Source organism: Haliotis asinina, chromosome 1, assembly GCF_037392515.1.
Source record: "Haliotis asinina isolate JCU_RB_2024 chromosome 1, JCU_Hal_asi_v2, whole genome shotgun sequence".
NCBI lineage: Eukaryota > Metazoa > Mollusca > Gastropoda > Lepetellida > Haliotidae > Haliotis > Haliotis asinina.
This window is the reverse complement of record NC_090280.1, coordinates 45,945,971-45,967,244: the sequence shown is the minus strand read 5'-3', so window position 1 is coordinate 45,967,244 and position 21,274 is coordinate 45,945,971. Positions and strand designations below refer to the sequence as shown.

The window sequence follows — 21,274 nt, the reverse complement described above, 5'->3', positions numbered from 1 at the left end:
GTGAATGAACTAGAACTGGAATGACACTTATCTTGATTATACTTTCACGTGAAAACCATCTGTTATTACTTGCAAAATCCTACATAATCGTGAGTGAATGAGTTTAAGGCTTTAAGTCACATCGTTGATATTTCAACCATATCATGACTATAAACACGTTATAAGTTTACAATAAATGAAGGTAGATTATAAAAACCTGTCAGCAAAGGACAGTAAAACAACTAGTATATGACATGTTTTATTTACAACTAGTAATTAACACTAAAATACTTTAACTTTAGATGACAATACAGGCTATATGTTGCCATATTATATCACCATGCTAGGGAAAATGCATGATCATGGCAAACGGAATGTTTACTACAGTAATATTTGCTATTGTCAGATGTTAACGTTCATGTACGGAAAGACAAGGCCAAATGACACAATGAAGAGGAAACCCAGACATCGTTGTGTGTACATGTACACATGTCTCATTCTCTTCACCAGGGACGCCGGGTGGACTAGTTCACGGGTCATGATGGCTGTAGTTTGGTCCTTGTACGTACGTGCGTTTGTGTGTGTGTGTGTGTGTTCACAATGGCATCAAACACAACCGGTAGTAATATGACTGCCTTATGAGTTTGAAAGAAATGCCTTTCAAGATCGCATTGTAAATATTCAGCAGAGCCAGAAAACGTATTACACGCTTTACGGTTACAGTTCGATTCTTTTTGATAAAATTCTGAGTGGGTGAGTTGGCTTTAACGCCATTTCCAGCAACATTCCAGCAATATCCCAGCAAAATCGTTGGGGAGCACACATTCTGCCCATGTCGGGAATCAAACCCAGACATCCGACATGACCAGCGAACGCCTTAACCACCGGACTACCCTACCGTCCCGAATGCTGAAGGAAACCATGCGGAATAGTTCCGTGTTATAGTGGGGTCATGTGATCCACTTTTAAAACGTTGTCCTACTGCTGCTTACGTATTCTTGCCCAAGATAAATGGTAGAAAGTTATCTCCCTTAGTTATGGCTACAATATTGCCGATGTGACGTTTATTATTAACTCACTCACTCACTATCTCCCTTAGTGTCAAAGTCTTTGCCGAAATGAAATGGTGATAAGTCATGTTATATGAAATAGCGCCATATTGATACTGCAGTACTATACTGGATCATCACACTGTCCTGCATATGCCACGGCGGACCAGTCATATCACTCGTATCTTTACCTTAGTGTCTCTGGATCAGTCAAACCAGTGGAAGATAGCAGGAGATATCGCTTTTACAGTAGATTTGGCACAATGCCCTGACAATGCTATGACGTCATGAACTTGATGACGTCAGAATGCTGCAAATGTAATGCCAGTGCTATGTTCAGAGACGTACATATTTTCATTGAAAACTAATGACGAATGATCTTGGATGATAAATAGAATCTCACCCTCGTGTCTGCTGATATCAGTTATATCAACACCCGTACATAAAGGTTAAAAAAATGTTCCTTTGTCAACTCGTGTTGGTATATTTGATATCAGTAGACACTTGGGTGAGATTCTCTGTTAGCCAAAGAAGGTACATATTTCACATTTATTATTATTTTGACCAAAAACTCACAAAGGGCTGGGCCAGTCATCTGATCACTTCGAATCAAACAATGTATGTAATGTATTAAATATATTACCATACTAAGATCGTTTCTCGTTATGTCGTTCCATTTTAAGCCTCCATGAAACACGTACGTATAGTTTCCTTCGCTCGGCAGTTTGTGTTTGGACACTGACCTGCATCAAACTAGAATATTCATCCTCTTTGTAAAATCGTTGTGCCATCATCAGCTGTACATTGTGATGACACATAGGTTTTGGGATCGGGTTGTATGTTATGGTTTCCCAACAGCGTAGATCGATGCTCATGCTGTCAGTCATTAGCCTTATGATGTCTGTGAAGGGAGTATACATCTGGATAAAAAAGAATAAAACTTTAATTGTAATACAAATTGACGTAAATTGTAATATAATTTCAGCTGCAGTAAAATGTAATAAATCTTAATAAAATTAATTGCTGACTTGTTGTATTTGACTGATGCATTTAAAATAATGTGTAGAAAGTCACGTCAAACTTTCTGTAAGGTAGTCAATGTTTGTTGACCCTTATTTGTTATGGGTGTACTAAGGAAAACAGAGGCGGTTTTGTCGGTAAGACGATAAGACAAGGGCACTGGTGTTTATTTTCTAAAAAGTCAGCTGCAGTCATGAGAAGTATCGCCAAATAATGTCTAATAAAAGTTACCAACGTCCCAGTAGTGTCCATAGATTTTAGAATCTGATAATAATGCAGAATGTTACACTATTTGTTTTATAAATGACAAAATTTAATTCAATCATATTGAAAGGTTCTCGAACTGGAAGTACTAAGCTTATTAAAAAATCCATCGCCAGCCTTTTAGGGGCTGATAAAATGTTTGTTTTAAAAGGTGGATCATAAATACACAGTCACGTTTTAGTAGTTTTTATATGGTATGTTAGATATGGTTCCGTTAGAACCATCACCCCCTGTGTCTTTAAATACATTAGATATAGCCGTTTGGACATCTAATACATAATCAAACTCTACTCAACAGTTTCACGCTCCAAACTGGACTATGGCTCCACTGTCTATGTTGGTCAATGCAGAAGCAACCTTAAAGTTGTTTATATTATCCACCATTAAGACCTGAGTGTTTGTCGTGGATCTTTCCGCACTTGTTCAATCATCAGTCTATACATCAAGGATTGTGAGTCTTAAAATATCAAAATTTAATTATCTTTGCAATATGTCCATAAACATTTTTCCGAATCAGTCAAACCTACTTGTACCCGTATGTTTAATCCTCTTTATGAGAATACTAGAATTCGAATAAAACTGTTTCTTTCTGCTGGTAACATTTAACATCTCCTTCTAGCCTGTTCTATTCTCCTCCTTGGCAACTGGTGAGGTCACAAGTATACTAAAAACTGACCACATTAAAGAAATCTGAAATATGATCCATTAAGAAATAAATTTTAAGCTTACAATGCCTTTTTTACAGATGGATTCAAGGATGGCGTTGTTGCTTGTGCCACTGTCCAGTGATAAAGAACAATATGTTCTCGATTACCCGATAACAGCTCTTTCTTTACAGCTGAAGCAAATACCACATTTACAGCCATAACAATATATTTATAAACACCTGAACATAAACAATACATATAATCTTTCCGACTCTATTTCATGCGTCCACGCTTTAAAAATGTGTCTTCTTAACATCCACTTTCAATAAATAATATTGAATTAAATAATGATCTTGCTACTGACCAATACGACATCGTTTTCTCTTTCTCAGTCATGTTGGAATTTCTGTGTAATACAAGGGTCGCTTTTGCTGCTAAGGCAGCACTCAACACATCTGTGACACCACTTCTAATTCCATACTCTGATTATCATCACCTCTTATATCCATGGCCTGATGAGTAGTGGGACATCCAAATAGCCACCAATAAATAAAGTCAACTAAAACTATCGCTTCCTATTACATGGGCAGTCCGTCCACTTTGGAGGAAGCATGTCCTTCCTGACTACTGATTTGTCCCTCATAAGGGATAGGTAAATCAATATGAAAGTTTTTTTTTCTTTTTCACTACTGTAAATTTTTATTCAATTAGTGTCCTATTTCAAAGAACCAGAATTGTTTCATAAATTCTCATATGTTTGGTAAATAGATAAGCATATCATAATTATTTTAGACCCTAAACCATGATTGTTCAGGACTGTATCCACACAGGCAGTTAAAGCGCTATAAAATATTGTCCTCACACCCTACGTAAGTCCCCAAAAGTTCAAGTTAAATTTGAACTTACTACTTACCGCATGGGCGTCTTTTATGATTTATAGCTAGAATGCCCTAATTACTAACATCTGAAGGGATGGTGTAAACCCAGCCAACGTCCATGCAGGAGGCAAATGTACTGTAAGTCCCCACGGGCCCTAGGATGGTGATTTACCTTCGCTTGTTGGCAAACTACAGCGTGTTTTTATATTGTATTGTCATTCATAGTTAAAACACTTAAGATTGAGTTACTAGTTTAAAATCATATCTGTGGTAACCTAGTTGCTTTACTGTTCTATGCAGACAAGTATGTTCTGTAAGTTACTATTTTTTATTCATTTATAAATATACAACTTTCTTAATTAGTCGCAATATGGCTGAAGTACTGACGATGTGAAATTAAGTGTTACCTCACCCACTCCTAGTTAGTCCTTCAGGACGGCGAACAGACACTTACTTTAAACATTGTCCCAGTTTATGAAACTGTAGGTACGTTTATGTGATCGTGAACGTCAGACATTAGGGATATAAAATGTGGATATTGTTTGTGTCGCCTTTCTTGTTGCTCACAAGACTGAACAGAAATGCATCGCCACAATAGTTCCGGGTAGGTATGCAGTATATTTTCCTCGTCATGTCTGATGGCAAAGTTAACATGGCTAGGTTAACATGACACATATCGTAAACATACCAACACAATCGCTGTCTTATATAAAAAGGTCTCGGCCTACCTCTCAACATTTTATTACTTATGATATGAGCTCGATTATGTAACTCGAAAACATCAGGTATACAATTTGTACTATGTGTCGCTATTCTTGTGGTAATGATGTTGAACGTTAATGGATCACCACAATAGGTCTGCATAAAAATGTAGTCTTTCTCTCTGTAATGTGAAGCAGTTATCTAAGTCCAGGTCACTAAGCCCCACCAGTGACACAGAACAAAGTTCGGCCTTAGCCCAAAGTAATACCAGAATCTCTCAGCAGGAGTAAAATGTCAGTCACAAAATCAGTATGATTCCGTCCAGGTTATTGCCAACAAACAAGGTATGAGGACGTGGGTGACAAGTATCCAGACTGAGATTAGCAGCATAAATTTACTGTAAATAAACAAAGCGGAAGGGTTCAAAGCACGAGCTAGAACCTTTGAAGGTTATAAACTTTTGGGGACACCTGCAGTTTACGGGTCCCTGCCTTCGGCAGTCACCCGGAAGTAGAATGTATTCTATAGTAACGTGTACGCGCCTTCGGCGCAGCGCGTCATATATAAAAGAAAAGCACGCGAGAGCGGGCTGATCTCCGTTAGGAGGCATTTTAGACGAATTTAGAGGTCATTTTCGTGTTTACTGGCAAAAGTTTAGTTTAAAACTTCGTCTGAAAGAAGTCTGAAAGACGAGAGTTTTAAACACGAATTTTAGTAATACTCCAAAACATTAATCCAATCGTTAGTGATCAAAGGGAAATCCTCATGACGTTCCTTTTCTCTGATTGGTCAAATGTGGACGCACGTGTCGAATGTTCCAAATAAGGTAGTGGGTTACTAGGAATGCCACAACTTGAATGAGATGGGATATGTGCATGCGACAGTAAATCATAGTAAGGAATTTGTGAATGCAGAGAATGGTGTGTGCACAAACATAAAACTGAGAGTACGTGGAGAGTGGTGAAAGCGTCCCTGCCCAGGTATGGAACTGCGAAAGGATTGTTTGATAGTTCATCGTGAGGTAAAAATATTTACGTTGTTTTGATGATCCTTTTGTAACATTTCTTGCGTTTATCCGCCGTGCGTTTGACCCCCAAAAAACACCATGCATACTTTAATGATTGAAATTGAACATAAAGAAAATGGTGTTCAGGATTCGGATAAATTTAATGCAAGCGGAGGTTTGTCCTTGTAATGTAAGTGAAGCGTTTTGATATTAGACATCAAATAAACTTACCTCTTTTTGTTTATTAGGAATAGAAAAGAAATGATAAGTAATATGTAAAAATAATGTAGGGGGGCACCTGCCCCCCTAAAACCTCCCATTCTGTTGAAATATGAGATTGCAAAAAAATCATACACTCGGTTAGCACTGGGAAATTGTATCGTGATCTTAAAAAATGAATAAACACTGCAATTGACAATACCATGACATAATACTGACCCTAAAATAATGTTGAGGAATGAAGGTCTTGAGCTGATTCTCGATTATAACCCAAAGGTAATTTAATAGGTCAAACAAGGCCATAAAACAGCGGCAGTTACTCGCCGGAGTAAACAAAAAATGGCGTCAGCGTTAGTGCTCGCTTCGATGTAAATATGGCTTCTGCGCATGTCTGTCACGTACACTTCCGGGGACCCGTAAAGTGCAGTTTACCCAAACTTTTGTTATATATTGTGTAACTGAAATATGACTACACTGCAGTCAAAGATAGTAGATATTTATTTCGTTTAGATGAACCATTTTCTAAAAAAATATATGGTTGATGTGACAATAACTGTATGGTCACGTCATCCAGGAAAATGGTAAAGAGCGACAATGGCGAGTGCCTACATGCCCCAGCCATTCCCTCTCAACTCTGATCGTTCATGTACTGTAATAAATACATCTTTTCAAAACTTTGGTCGAATGAATACATAACTATGATTCTTCGTGTTTATACCATCGGAAGGGGTTGAAGTAGCGAAAAGTATTGTCTTCCCAAAATGGTACTTAAGAACACATCATTCAATGTCTGTTGAGCGTTGCCAGAATTGTAATCGTAGAATTTTTGAAGGTTAAATTTATCGCGAAATTGCTCAGAATTCGCCAACAGCTGAGGGATGATATAACATCCAGGTAGGGACAATGCAGGTAGCTAACGTACCGTGCATCCCCAGCATGGTGATTTACTTTCTGTTCCTGGCGATCAGAAGCCCGTTTTTCATTGTGTTTTTTTTTCAAAATGCTTAGCATTTTACACTCAAACAAATAATATGTGATAAACTAATCGCTTTTCTGTCTTTCTCCTGTTTTCAGTATTAGATGAATATGCCGAGTCGCACAATTTCTTAAAGTCAAAATCTGATGCTGGCTGTATCAGGATCAGGACCAGAAGAAAAACTTTCAAGATCAACCGGCTGACATTTTCCCACATCAAAGTTTGGAAGTACATTATAATCACAATCAGAATTAAATAACATCTCAAAATCTGAATTAACGTCAACTTAAAAAATGTCTATGAAACTGTATTGTGTAACAAACACATCGATGTCGGAATCACTAATACTGCATAGGCTTACCGAGTCCCACGATGTTCACTGATGCACGTGTCACGATGTACGTGAATAAATAACCACCGCCCTCCCATAGTTGAGCACGTTTAGTTGCGTGTTTTAACGACACGTTTGGTCATGGCCATGTACAGCTAGAACAGCCCTCCATGGCTCGTGAATATCACAAGAAGACTGGTTTGAGTTATACGCTTGATCGAACTTTGCTTTAAGTAGGAGAAAGTCTTCAACCTCGCTATTATTTTCGCACGTGAAGCTTATCTCGGCCTAACGGCCTCGAACAAGCCTCACGTGCGAACATAATAGGGAGGTTTCGGACATTCTCCTATACAGATTTACCAGTTAGAATCCTCAAAGAGGACAGAGGACAAGTCTTTGAATGTCATTTAGAAGTGTAAATACATAAGAATGAGACAGAGGACAGTTTGATATTTTATATCGATTTTATATCTGGACGAATGTTTGTTGTGACATATGTAGTTAAGATCACCCTTGATGCCAGGGTTATCATATTTTACAAGATGTATGTGTATCAACCTGTAGGTAGCCCAACTCAATTCAGTCCTGCCAATGCACCTGGACACTACTGAGTGAGATAAAATATACCGTCAGATGGACAATACTTTAGCCATACCGTGAAGAGTGCAGTAATGTAATATATCACAAGTGAATATAATTAGAGGGTAAAAGCCTGTTTACGAAGAACAGTAAATTTTCTAGTATCACAGATATCCATTTTAAACTAGCAATTCAACATTTCAGCTGTATTCGGAAATGCAGTATAAAAACAGGCTACAAATTGACAACAACCGAAGGTAGATCACCACACAAGGGACAATGTTACTACTTTCAAGCAAAATCTGTCAACTCATTGTTATCTCGGTAACAATTTTAGATTTTTCAATTTTTATTACAATTTAAGTCTTTATTACTGTTTACGTCAAGGGTTATTACTGTTTGTCGCAAGTAATACGAGTTACGTTTTCTTATTATTATTTATGTCATAACACAGGCTCTCTGAAGTCAAACTTGAAGCAATGAGCCGTCAGGTACAAAAGCAAAAGGAAAGAATTTCCTTACGTTTGAAACAAAATGCATTTGACAATGTGAGTTTTACATGGAATTGGCGATTTTCAAATGTTTGTTAAACCACTGAGTCCATATATAGAAACTCAAACTAGTACACATTTAATGTGACGTGACCAGTATCTAATAACCTATGTCCACCATATGGGTCGTGTGAACTGTCATATAATAATGTTTTAAGCTTCCTCCGACAGTTTTTCCTCATTCTGACAAGCAAGTTACCCTTGAAGATCCGTGTAAGAATTTGTCTTCAGTCACCCAACCAAACATGGCAGACTTTCGTGCTACAAACATCCACAACACAGCACAACATATCACAGCACAACACAAAACAATCTAGCACAGCGAAGCATAGCACAAACTACACTCCATCCTTGTTTAACTGAACAAAAATTGAAATATTTCACTTCTCAACACTAGATCGGGATATCCAGACATGGTTGATGAAAATATGATGAAGATGTAAACCTGCTACCCTGACGCACGCTTCAACTCTCACCCACTGCACATCTGCGGGGTACAAACTCGGGTTTAAGGCCCGCCGAGAGAGCACTTTAACCACTTAGCTACCCCTCCGACAATACTTATCAAATGTTCATCTCTCAAGACAGAAAAAATACATTGCATATTGAAACCATTTGTTCAGTCAACTGGTTTATGACCCCTTGTTTTGATTCGTCACACAGAGAGAGTTATTCAAACCATTCGTTGTGAATCGGCGGCTCCCTAGACAGGCTTGATGTGAGTCTCGGATCTCTACTTTCGACAGTGTATGATACTGTGTCCACTGTCAAATGGATCTTGGAATTGGTTTTCAAATGAAAATGAACTTGAGAGCCCAATATAAAAGTACAATCATCATGCACTCATGGAAAAAAATAAGGGAATGCATGAAATAGCTGTGACTTTTAATCTTTGAAACAGTAAGATAAAAGTTCATACAGATGAAAAGGCTTATGTCAAGTGATGAAAATCAATATCGGGTGTGTCCCCCATGTCTCTGGAGAACTGCTTGGCATCGTCGTGGCATGCTGCGAATGGGTGTACCTATGGTACCAATCGGAATTCTACTCCATTCTTCCCGGAGAGCCACGAAAAGTTCATTTAAGTTGTTGGGTTGATCATTGCGGTCAAGAACATCCCAAAGATGTTCGATGAGGTTAAGGTCAAGACTTTTACCCGACCATTGCAATACCCGGACACCTGCAGCCCACAGTCTGTCCCGACAAACATGAGCGATGTGCGGACGGGCATTGTCATGCTGGAACTCGAATATTCGACCTGCTGTACGCGCAAAGGGGATCACAATCGGGTTCAAGATCTCGTCACGATATCGTACATCTGTTATCCTGCCATCAACACGCACAAGATTTGTTTTGTGGTTAAAGGTAAACCCGCCCCACACCGTAACAGAGCCCCCGTCCATAACGATCATGCTGTTTGATGGTGCAGGCACTGTGATGTTCCCCAACGCGTCCCCAAACTCGAATTCCACCGTCATTATGGTCCAGTGTGTACCTGCTCTCATCACTAAACATGGTGTTTCTCCATTGACGTACGGTTCTTCCTCCATGGTTCCGTGCTCACTGCAGTCTCAAGCGCTTGTGTTGCTCAGTCATGTTGATTCCAACCAATGGACGGCGGCTTTTAAGACCAGCCGATTTAAGACGATTACGCACTGTACGTGAACAAATTCTGACGTTTGGCCTTCCGTATTGATTTTGGAGGAGGATTTGAACCTGTCTCGCAGAGGAATAAGGCACAGGGTCCGGTCATCCCGTGGGATGGTTTTCTTTTTCCATCCGCGACCACGCCTCATTAGAGCGTCCCCTCACCAGTCGCACTATAGAGATTCCAAAGTCTGGATATAACGCTAACAGACTTGTGAAAAGTTGTTGCAACCTGTCGTAATGAGCTTCCACCATTAACCATGCCAATTGCCTCCCATTTCTGTGCCGAAGTTAAGTACTGTCTCGCCATGTTAACAATGTTTTTTTAACCGTTGCGTTTGACAGTGCACATACATGTCACGTGTAAATCTAAGTGCATGTAACTTTAGGAGCACGTAGTGCATGGAAAGCATTCTGGTGAGTTTGAGTGAACTGCTCCTACACGGCGCTGAAGTTAGTAAACAGAAATTTTGAATTGCCCTAAAAAACATGCGTTCCCTTAAATTTGTCGATGAGTATATAAATTATCAAAAGACACAATTCACACTAGAATAGTAAATGCCCCTACGTATGTGCTTCCGTGCTTTCCTGAGTGTTCCTTTGGCATAGGAATGTGTACTTTCATTAGTCATCTTTTCAAGACATTTAATGGACACGTGTACATTCAAAATATGGAAATGCGCGTTAATTCGACTCTGTAAAGTCGATAACACCTCCATTCCTCAAACACTTAGAGCTAGAGGCATTCCGGATTAAGGTGATATCATCAGGCACACAGTCGGTCAGAGCTCACTCGCTGTTGATTAGATGACACCTCATGGCAACATCCATTATGATACAATCTTCCTAGCTGAGATTTCAAATATGGAGTGCCCTATCAACTTATGTCTTGTTTGACAATTTATTGGATGGGGAAGTCAAACTTTCATCACTGGTTAACTGCACATCATGCCACACTGGTGGCGTGGATGAATGATATCAATCACTTGCACAGTGATTGATTGTATTTGCAGTCACAAACTAGTGCAAATGTTTTCTGTAGAATTGGATGATTATGCCGCATTTTCCTTGTATTGGATCTTTGCATTTGGAATTTCCTGAGTCCATTTCAGAATTTGGTGAAATTAGGGATAAGCATCTAGGAACTAAGCACGTTTGTAATATGTAATACGAACCTGTAATTCAGCTATGTCTAGGCCACAAGGTCCCAAGAATGGTTTCTCACGTCCGTAATGGGAGGACGTCGAGTACCTTTTTAAACTGCATATCACCCCTTTACCTACATTGTATGTGACCATGGCCTTTAAAAATCACAAGTAATCGAAATCTAGCCGCTAGTTTCGGTAACCTGAAGACAAGTGATCAAGTCTGAAAACACATATAACGTGTAACGTTCACAGAGTTGATATTCTCCATCTGTGCAACTCGGCTGTTTGTTGTTGAGTTTATGTACTACCTATTCTTTTCTAGACATGGTATATAATTTTATACCAATACGATAAACAACACACCTACATTCACAATAAGCAAAACGGTTTGAATACTGGCGGGATTTCATATAATCTTCAGCTATGATTGCAACACCATACATCTTCCTTGTAAGGTGAGATGTCGGTGTCTCCTTGTTAAAGGTCCGGATACTCGCTTGTACGGAATGTCGGCTAGCCGCCTAATGTAAATAGATACGATACTCTTGGGAATTATAGTTACACAAATTATGGATTTACCCTCGACAGCGCGTTTGAATCTCCTTGACTCAAATATACATTGTTTTAACCCCACTCGTCGTTTGGCAACAGTGACTTACTTGAGTGACGGGCGTAGGCGGACATTATGTCGTCAATGATTTACAGTGATCCACGCAAACAACACACTTGATCACTCTTTGTTGCAGTGTTTCTGTCATTATACCGTGTTCTATGGAATACATAAGTAACATCGAATGCAGAGATTACACGCATGTGCCGCGCAAATAAATCGACTAACAAGGTATCGGATTAAGTTTTCATTTTGTTTTTAGAGGTGTTTGGCTGTTAAGTTGTGCATTTTTCTGCAGCACAGGATTGGTTGTTGTGGAGTATATAGCAGTAGATACAGTTTGCAGACTTTAACAGTAGCACTAGACTGAATACAGCTGGCTTACCCGAGGCACTAGTACCACCGAGTAATTCAGAGTTACATTTTACATATTTAAGCGAGTGTAAATAAATGCGTCAGCGCGAATCGGGCCATTTGGTGAAGTACTTTACGTGTTCTTTTGTCTTTCTGAATGTTGTTAAGTCTTAATGTCTCATCATTACAATAGGTTATTGTGTGATTGAGTGAGTTTAGTTTTACGCCGCACTCAGCAATAGTCCGGCTAAATGGCGGCGGTCTGTAAATAATCGAGTCTGGACCAGACAACCCAGTGATCAACAACATGAGCATCGATCTGCACAATTGGGAATCGATGACATGACATGTGTGACATGTGACCACCCGATCCCGTTAGTCGCCTCTTACGACAAGCGGACTCGCGTTTTATGGCAAGCATGGGTTGAAGGCCTATTTTACCTCGGGACCTTGACGGGTCCAATAGGTTATTGACATATGTAAATCATAACTGTTTGAACAGAACTGACAGAGACGATACATATCAAGTTCGAATGGATTTGTAGGGCTTAGGTTACATGTACGCCAAACATAGCCTTACCACTTCATCTGATGTAATTACAGGTGTGTAAACATGTACGCAGTGTGTGCAGCGATACATGTTGTGTATGGCCTTCAGCTGCTCGTGACTCGAAATACAGCTGTACACAACAACTTCCTGGTTTGAGATACACCTGGGTTGTATCACGTTGCGGGTAGGCTGTTAAACCAAGCCCGATGTTGATAAACCAACCGGGTGTTACAAGGGACTCCAAACTACCCTGTATTGAGTTATTGCGAATCGTACATACCATGGTTTACCTTGTTTCACGGACAGGAATGTGTGATGTAAAGAAAGCTGTACATGTAATACGTGTGATGGGTGAAGTGTGAGAAGAGTAACTTTAGAAGTTGGTACAGTAAGGAAAGATAAGAATATATGGAAGAACAACTTCTCTTTGGCTGTGAGAGCGACGTTTCTGTGTAGGTCCTAAGACCGTTGTTAAGGAAGTGGTGAACAGCACAAGGATAGAGGAGTGATCCCGGAGGACCAGACGTGCGTGGATAGATGGATGGATATAAAAGAGACGTGTATTTCCATGTAATATTGGAGACTCACGTTGTCTATGGTCATGATTTTTCCACTTCTGTTTGTGTTTCTCTGTGGCTGCTTTAATCAGGCAGGTGAGTATTTGTGTACGAAAGTAATCTGCTCGCGTCTCCATTAAAATGACTCTGATTATACCAAGATCATTTTCGTACAAAATCTGTACAGTAACTCCAGTTTTGATAACAGCCAAGAATGCTCTGTCCGAGGAATATACCGCTGATACACAATATCTCCTTATCGTTTCTGGATGTCAGGCTTTTGTATTAAATTTTGCAAATGATATTGAATCCGCATTTTCGGACAAGGATATTTACTTGCAGATATGGAAGCAGCAGGTCTACTATCTATCTATCTACCTGTCTCACTGTATATATGTCTATCTGATTATCCGTCTCCTCGGAATGTCTGTCTGTTTGATTGTCTGTCTGTCTGTCATCAATTACCAGCAACTTATAATTGTTTACAATGGAGAGATATTCCTATCCCTCTACAGTGTGAAAATGAACGTATATGACTGGTGTTTAATTGCGAACGTGTTCGGTTTTCATGTATTTTCAGGTTCCTTGGTCCTGACAAGTTCCCATGTGACAGCGACAGACAGAGAAATGTTCACCCTGATCTGCATCAGTAACGCAAATGGTGGACAAGATAGACAGTGGAGCAGAGATGGTACCTTACCAGTCTTCACCACAACACAAGGTTCCCCTAGTCTCGTAATAGTCAACCCTGACGTCTACAACAGGTATCTGTCAGGACGTGTCAATGTGATCTGTGATACCATACAACACAATGTGACTCTCAGGATCAACTCCACCATAGACAATGGATCTGCGTGGCAGTGTGTGGATAATCAGATCTCTCAAAGGAGCAATAACGTGACGATATGTGAGGCATTAACAACAGCTGATTTTCAGTCATTTCCCTACTTATTGTCTAGTTGTCTAGACTTAATTGACTAGCTAATGGCAATATGTGAATGAAAAGGATTGTGCACGACAGATTCGAATATTTCTCCAGTATCATAGTACGGTTCATTAATTGGACAGTGAAATCTGTAAAAGTTACAATTGTATTCTCACTTGGCGTTGTGACATGTTTATAATACAATGACAAGCAAGGCCTTGATCGTAATTTTGACATCTGTTGTCATTGTGTGTGAATTCCACATGTCATATTGCCTTTTCATATTCAGATAAAATGCAAGAAGGTATTTCGAAAACATGTAAAAAATCAATATTTGTGATTACAATTATCCATTGTGATATTGTCTTTGAAATGGAAGTGTTGATGCAATAAGAGAACAACATGCTGCAGATGTTACGGTAGATCAGGCAACAGTACCCACAACAACCTATGCGACTTCAGTCACAACAACGACAACGACAGATGTAACTTCGTCTAGATCAGCAGGTAATAAACAAGTGTTTATGAAGTGACTAAAAGATAAACTGTAATGATACCTCGTGATACTTCCTCGTGTGGGGTTCCGGCTTTGGTACCTGGTTATCCATGGTCCATTTGTATAACGTACTGATATACTTAGTCATAGTTTACTGTTAGAAATCAGTTTTGCACTGTATCTTTCTGTGACCCTGTCTTCTGTCCACCTTTTCTGTATATTTGATGTGTGATTCATAAAATACATGCCCCGGCTTAAAAGACAAGCGCTACTTTTCAAAGTTCAATTACTCGAGGTTACTGGTGCGGATAATTTTAGATCTACATTGTATTTCTACATCCATGTTGTATGTGATTATATATACACATCCTACTGTTCAATTATTTGGTTAAACTAAATGTCCCAGTATTTTAAAAGATAGTTTCAATAAAGCTGTCAACTACGCTTATACGTATAAGATTCAAAGTGATATCATGTCTCTAAACAAAGGCTTTTGTATATTTTAGCACTTTCGGCTCTTTTCCCTTCAATTTGTGACATGTAATGTCAAACAAGTGCACATAATAAGAAAGAAATTTTATGGTTACATTTACTAACATGTTCAGTAGTTGTATTTTATTGTCTTTTCACTTTTGTTATAAAAAAACACAAAGAGGGGACAAAGTTGTCATTGTCATTAATAGTTCACCATTAATTGTGACCAGGAGTTACATAAATCAAACATGTTTATCTGGTTTCAGTTAGAATGTTATGTCATTATGTACTTACAGCAAGTGAAAAGTTGCAGAAAAATGTATCATCAATGTATTAAATCAAAGTACAACTATTATAATTTCGTTGTATACCTCTGTTTTTCTAACACAGTATGTTTAATTCCTAATTAGGCCATGGTCGTTGTGACACGACAACAGCTGTGGCTGAGAGTAGAGACACTCATGTGATAAAACTGAAATTACTACTGCTTCAGATGTTGTGTCAGAGACGTCAACTTCCACAACGTCGAATTGGCATAATACTCCGTCAACCACCGCCACCACTACCAGCAACAACACCACCACCACTGGAAGACCAATCTCATCGTCTGGTTCTACAAACACCACCAACACCAACACCAACGCTGCTGGAGTGTCAACAGGTAATTTACACAATATAATTTACTGTTTAATATCCTGCAAGGTGTAATTACAACACACGTACTGTAACATTACCCGATAAATCCCTCAACACTGCAGTTACAGGCCCCCCTAAGTAATTGAAGGAATTACAGCAAATTTGAAGGAATTGCATCTCAAATGTAAACAAACGCAGCCCACTCGCGAAACAATTGCAGCCACATCGACAATTTAGCGGTAATAACTGAAACACATCGGCCATATCGGAAGCAATGTCGGTAATACTTGAAACACACTCGGCCGTCTTCGGAGATTTTTCGGCTCACATCCGTGATTTGTCGGTAGCGAACGGAAACTCACGCAACAAAACATGACGTCGTTCGAAGAAGCACCCGTCTCGGTGAGTTGTGCATTTGTTACTTGTGATAGACACTAAAGTGGCTATTACATATAGCATGTTGCTTGTCAAATACTACGTTTCATGGAGAGTAGTCTAAAGGGTATGCTTTGTTTTAAACAAAAAGAAAGAAAAGGGATTGGCAAACAAGCTCACTGGGCTTATTTAAATGCCTCTGCAGAACACGTACACGTTTACGGAAGCTATTGACATACAAATCAGTTGCCAAAACAGTAGTAGAATGGATTGGTACCACAAGGTATGTATTCCGGAGGTGTGACGAAACGGTTGAAAAAATATTTTAACCTTCATGAGACAAGATACAGACCCTATTTGACAAACGATATAAAACACATTACGTATTATATGAAGAAATAGACTATGTACTGTATAAATTGAGGCGCCAAAAGTTGCGGCTGTTCTGGTCTGCAGTTTCTATAAATGTCACGAACGAATATACACTAAAGTTCCTCGTTCAAAGTTTAACAAATAAAATAACAACTGTAAAAACAATAGTTTGTGAAAGCAATTGCGCCAGTGGGAATGCCGCGTATATCCATGTAAACAACACTGCGGCAGTCGCTGCAATGATCATTTGTTTGCCGCATGGTTGACTAAGTAAGAAGCTGTCAAGACAGAAACTAAAGGAGACAACGTTCAACGGATGAATGTTGTTCCGTCACTCAATGCTAATAAGACTAAAAATTGTGATTTCTATTGCGACTGCGTATGAATTCTTACATGTTCTGTACTTAAAGTGTTGGGCAACAGCTTCAGCCCAGTAGTATGTTCATAACGTTTGTATTGTTCATAACTGGAGAAAAGAGTGTTATATAATAGTCATTTTCCCCATGATTCTTTTATTCTTGTGATTTTTTTCCATGATCTGTTTTCTATCATCGATGCTCTTGATAGAACATAATGCTCTACAGTATCGCCAAATCAGATACTTGTTATTTTGTACAAGTATATGCCTAGTAGTATGAGGCATTTTGAATAATACTGTAAACACACACAGAATACTTCTCACAAAGGAGTTCAAATCCCTTGCGGTACAAATTCTTTGTACATTTGGGACCTAAATGTGCTAGTGTAGTGCTTGGTGTCATATCCACCTTAACATTGGTATCCTACCAATAAAACAACGGGACTATGAAACGTTATCACCCAGTCTCTCATACGTTCAGGCCAGTCAGACACCATTGCCATTGCCGCTGGAGCCGCTGGTGGAGCTGTTGCTGTCATCGCTGTTGTCATCGTCGCAGCTGTTTGTATCAGAAAAAAACGTCGCTCTGTTGAAGGTAATACTCATAGTGACTGACTTACAACAACTCACCACGAGTCAGTTTCAATGGTTCGTTATGAAGGTTTACCGAATTGTGTCATCGCTGAATGCTTGAATGTACTCCTTGTACATGAAGCCGACAAACAGTCGCATCTGGATTATCGTTTAACTAAAATTTGCATTTCTCTTCCAGACAATGTCAGGGATAAAAGTCGACGTGATAGAAACCCTTCCAGAAGGTACGTCTGTGTCTGTAGCTCTCACAATAATAACCATTTCCAGCCATCATCTCTCTTGAAAGCACAGAGGCTTACGTTATAATTTGAGGAAAGAACAGATTTCCACTGTGAATAAGAGCCACGTTTACATATTAGATATATTGATTTGTCTTTTGCACCACAGATGAAGCTACAGGGTCTTTGACATAATTCATGTTTACAGGTGTTCATTATTGCATGCACATTTCTGGGGCTATTATCATCAGTGTATTCTTTCGCCTCATGGCCAATACTTACATGTGTATGACCTACATTTCTTCTTGCTTCTAACTGACCTGACTATTTTAATATTATTCTGTTGATATAAGCGTCGAGATGCTGATTGAAAGCGGCCTGAATGGAGAAGACGAAAAAGGTAAGTTACTGAACAGTTGTCTCAAGTGATAAACACATTTATTACCCACGTGGTACTTCGTAAAGGTGTTTCATAACAAAGTGTTATGACACATATTTTCTTGTGATTAGGCGTCGTATAGGAAATACGTTGCCTCTAGGCAGCGTACGTTTTGCTGGAGTGAAACGGTTGACATTCCAGTCACAAATATGATGTATTAATCCGCGTTACATGGTGCTATAGAGGAAAGCAAAATATTGCTTTATTTTAACGGTATTTTCACTTTTTTAGAACGTGGGTAATAAATAGGATACAAAACTCGTTCCCCTTTCATATCAAGTTTATGTCCCGAGTGAAATCATTTTAGTTTGTCACGAGCTTTAGCATGTAATATCCTATAAATGTGCAGCAATGAAAGAGTTTGAACAGAGTATGCAATCCTAACCCAATACACATCAACATATTGAAAGTCGTATTACCAAATGTGACATTTACAAACCCTCTTTATCTGTAAATGTGATACATTTTTATTTCAAATGGGAATAAACCTGGAGACATTTCATGCTTATTTCAGTCATGATGGACAACATCATATACACCAGTTCGTCTGAGGTAGTGCCGGCGGAATACAGTATACAGGGTCACAATCAAGCAGATAAAGGTAACGAAAATGATTTCATCACCGCGGTGAATTGATTTATGAACGTCATTATCTTGGAAAACACTGAATATGTGCTTCTGTTAACCCGTTACATGTCTTCGTGGTTGGAGGTTCTCTCTCAAACGTTTACCTCAAGCATATTATTTATAGAAAACAGTACGCTTCCCCTGGAAATTGAACACATATGAAATGTTTTGGTTGGTATATGAAATAGTCATTGTTCCTCTTAAAAGTAAAGTTTACGTTTGGCTTAATATTACCTTTGTGTCAAAGTCCCAATTATTTCTGCGATTTTACTCCGTACACTCCTTGAATTGTTGATTATAGGTGATGGTGATTAAGGGATGCGAATACATATAAAATTATTCATAACGTGCATATTTCAGTCATGCAGGACAATATTTTGTATACCGGTTCGTCGGATATAGCGCCTGCTGATTACAGTACTGAGGTTCCGAATCCTGTTGCTAAAGGTAAACAATATATCGCTCCTACGGATTCCACTTTCGTTTTTGGAAGAGCATTAGATTTACGTCAAATGAACTCGCACATGACTGCATGAATTTTCCTAATGGTCCTCACGATTATAGTTGTTTTATCAAAGGTACATTCGGTCTACTTTTTGCAAGATCTAACAGATCACGGAACAATTATTTACCATACCCAACGTGAGCCCATCTGCATGAATGATACTGTGTCAAGTAGATGTTGCTACTGTTGCCAGATGTCAACACTGAGGTGAAGAAGGTGAAGACGAATGCAGACGAACATGAACTTACTGACATGTATGCAAAACCACACAAAGGACGAAAGGAAACACCAATTGGAGGTAAGTGTTCCAGAGGCTGTTGGAAGGGAAATATATAAAAGTGGGGTGATATGACTCATGCTTTCATAAAAATTCAACAAAACAGTCAAATGAATGAGCGTATACATGAAACTAAACGAAGGTTGATTTGAATGGATTGTGTAATGTCGCACCAGCAATATTTAAGCTATTTGGCGTCGGTCCTTAGATAATCGAGTCTGGGCAAGACAGTGGGATGATCAATCGTATGAGCGTCCAGGTACACAATTAGGATACGAAGTCAGAGAGCCATCCCGATAGTCTCCACTGACAAGCACAGTTTCCATGGGACCAGTTCTAACTTGGATTTTCATGGGTCCAAACATAGGAGAAGAGGAAGAATCACATACAGATGTGCATTTGTCCTTTACTATGCAGATCAGACAAAACTCTGCAAATATGTATAAGAGTGACGAAAGCACACGTATGCTTCCTATAATGGCTAACTGGCGGAACAAGTCTAAACCGTTACATTTATCCAGGCGCAGCTCGCAAACACCAAAAACAGGTATCAGAAACGTTATAAAGTAATTCTGGTCGTTTTGGGTTGCTTTAGTCATGTAGTCACTAGCAAGCGCAGTTCTACATTCCCAGAAATCCAAGATCATGCATGTAAATGCCCCTGCATTGATGGGGATGATATCGAATTTCTGTGAACTAATTAGCTCAAAGTCTATCCGTACATCAATAATCGATGGAGTATTGTGTTGGTGCAACTTTATAACCCATCATTCAGCTATAATGTAAATAGGACGAAAATGCATTCAAAGTGCGTTAGTTTAATAAGTGTCGTATTTTCTGTTAAGATATGTATGCCCAAGTGAATAAGGTGAAGAGCAGGGAAGGAACAAGTGAGAACACTGAAGACATGTACGCCAAACCACAGAAAGACAAACGGAATGTCAAGAGCAATGCAGGTATGCTCGTGGTGGTATATGTTGTTGGTCTAAAGAGAAAAGGGAGTAACATTGTCATAGTATGTTGTTGATATAAGTCTGCGGAGATTAGCATTCAACACTAGGACTAACACGTGAATGCATATTTATACAAGCCAATCCGCATCATGCATCCTGTGATGACATTCAGCAATAATGCCTGTCAATATTTCTTTTTCAGATACTGATTGATGTTCCAAGAAATAGGTCTTTTGAGACATCGGTGCTTATGCTCTCGCTATTGCCACAATACTCTCAACAATTGCTTACTTATATATTTTAAACTGAATAATACATCCAGAATGACGCCGTGTAGTATTGCTTGAACAACCTCATATCAAGTAAGGGCAATATTTTCTGAGACCAAATTTAAAATGAAATACTTGATGCCTTTGTAGACGGGCTATCAGTATTTGTGATATTTGTGCCATTTTTGCTCATCGATCGAAGAAAGCAAGAGATTAATTTGAAACATCTATATGATAGCATCCTTCAAGATGTGCATGCCAACGTGAATAAAGCGAAGGGTAAGGAAGAAACAAATGAGAATACTGAAAAGATGCATGTACGCCAAACTTCAGAAAGATTTGCCTTTGCAAGCGCACTGTGAGTATAATGCTTTTTGTACCGTTTTTACTCAGGAATCGAAAACATACAATGAAAATAGATATTTATAGATATTATCACATGACGCGTTTCATTTTTACGTATGTGCAGCTCTGCCTTGAACTATATGCTTCGTAACAAAATATGGCAGGAATGTTCCCTATCCTTTTATCACCGCTGGTTGTTTTCAATAAAATGTCTGTATGTATACATGCATGAAGATTACTCATTATTAGCATCTTTTCATGAGTAATACTGTGTGTCAATAGGGACGGGTTTGTAATCTCAGAAGGATTATTTCACATAGTAAAATAAATTTAAACTGTTACAA

The 21,274-nt window shown here is 39.0% G+C and overlaps 1 protein-coding gene across 2 annotated transcripts in view; it reads left to right on the top strand.

The window, feature by feature from the left end:
* LOC137292078 (uncharacterized) overlaps positions 1–21,274 on the top strand; it is a 365,314-nt gene extending 344,040 nt beyond the window's left edge. The window contains exons 1-12 of one of the 2 annotated variants that reach the window (XM_067823625.1): positions 12,570–13,163; positions 13,648–13,974; positions 14,404–14,499; positions 15,456–15,623; positions 17,185–17,298; positions 17,476–17,521; positions 17,869–17,915; positions 18,469–18,555; positions 18,942–19,028; positions 19,280–19,384; positions 20,209–20,319; positions 20,519–21,274. In XM_067823625.1, the coding sequence (XP_067679726.1) occupies positions 13,106–13,163; positions 13,648–13,974; positions 14,404–14,499; positions 15,456–15,623; positions 17,185–17,298; positions 17,476–17,521; positions 17,869–17,915; positions 18,469–18,555; positions 18,942–19,028; positions 19,280–19,384; positions 20,209–20,319; positions 20,519–20,529 (1,257 nt within the window). In that variant the 5' untranslated portion in view covers positions 12,570–13,105 and the 3' untranslated portion in view covers positions 20,530–21,274. Of the gene's footprint in view, positions 1–12,569; positions 13,164–13,647; positions 13,975–14,403; positions 14,500–15,455; positions 15,624–17,184; positions 17,299–17,475; positions 17,522–17,868; positions 17,916–18,468; positions 18,556–18,941; positions 19,029–19,279; positions 19,385–20,208; positions 20,320–20,518 lie in introns of those variants that run through there. The other variant, XM_067823633.1, reaches the window with a different exon arrangement.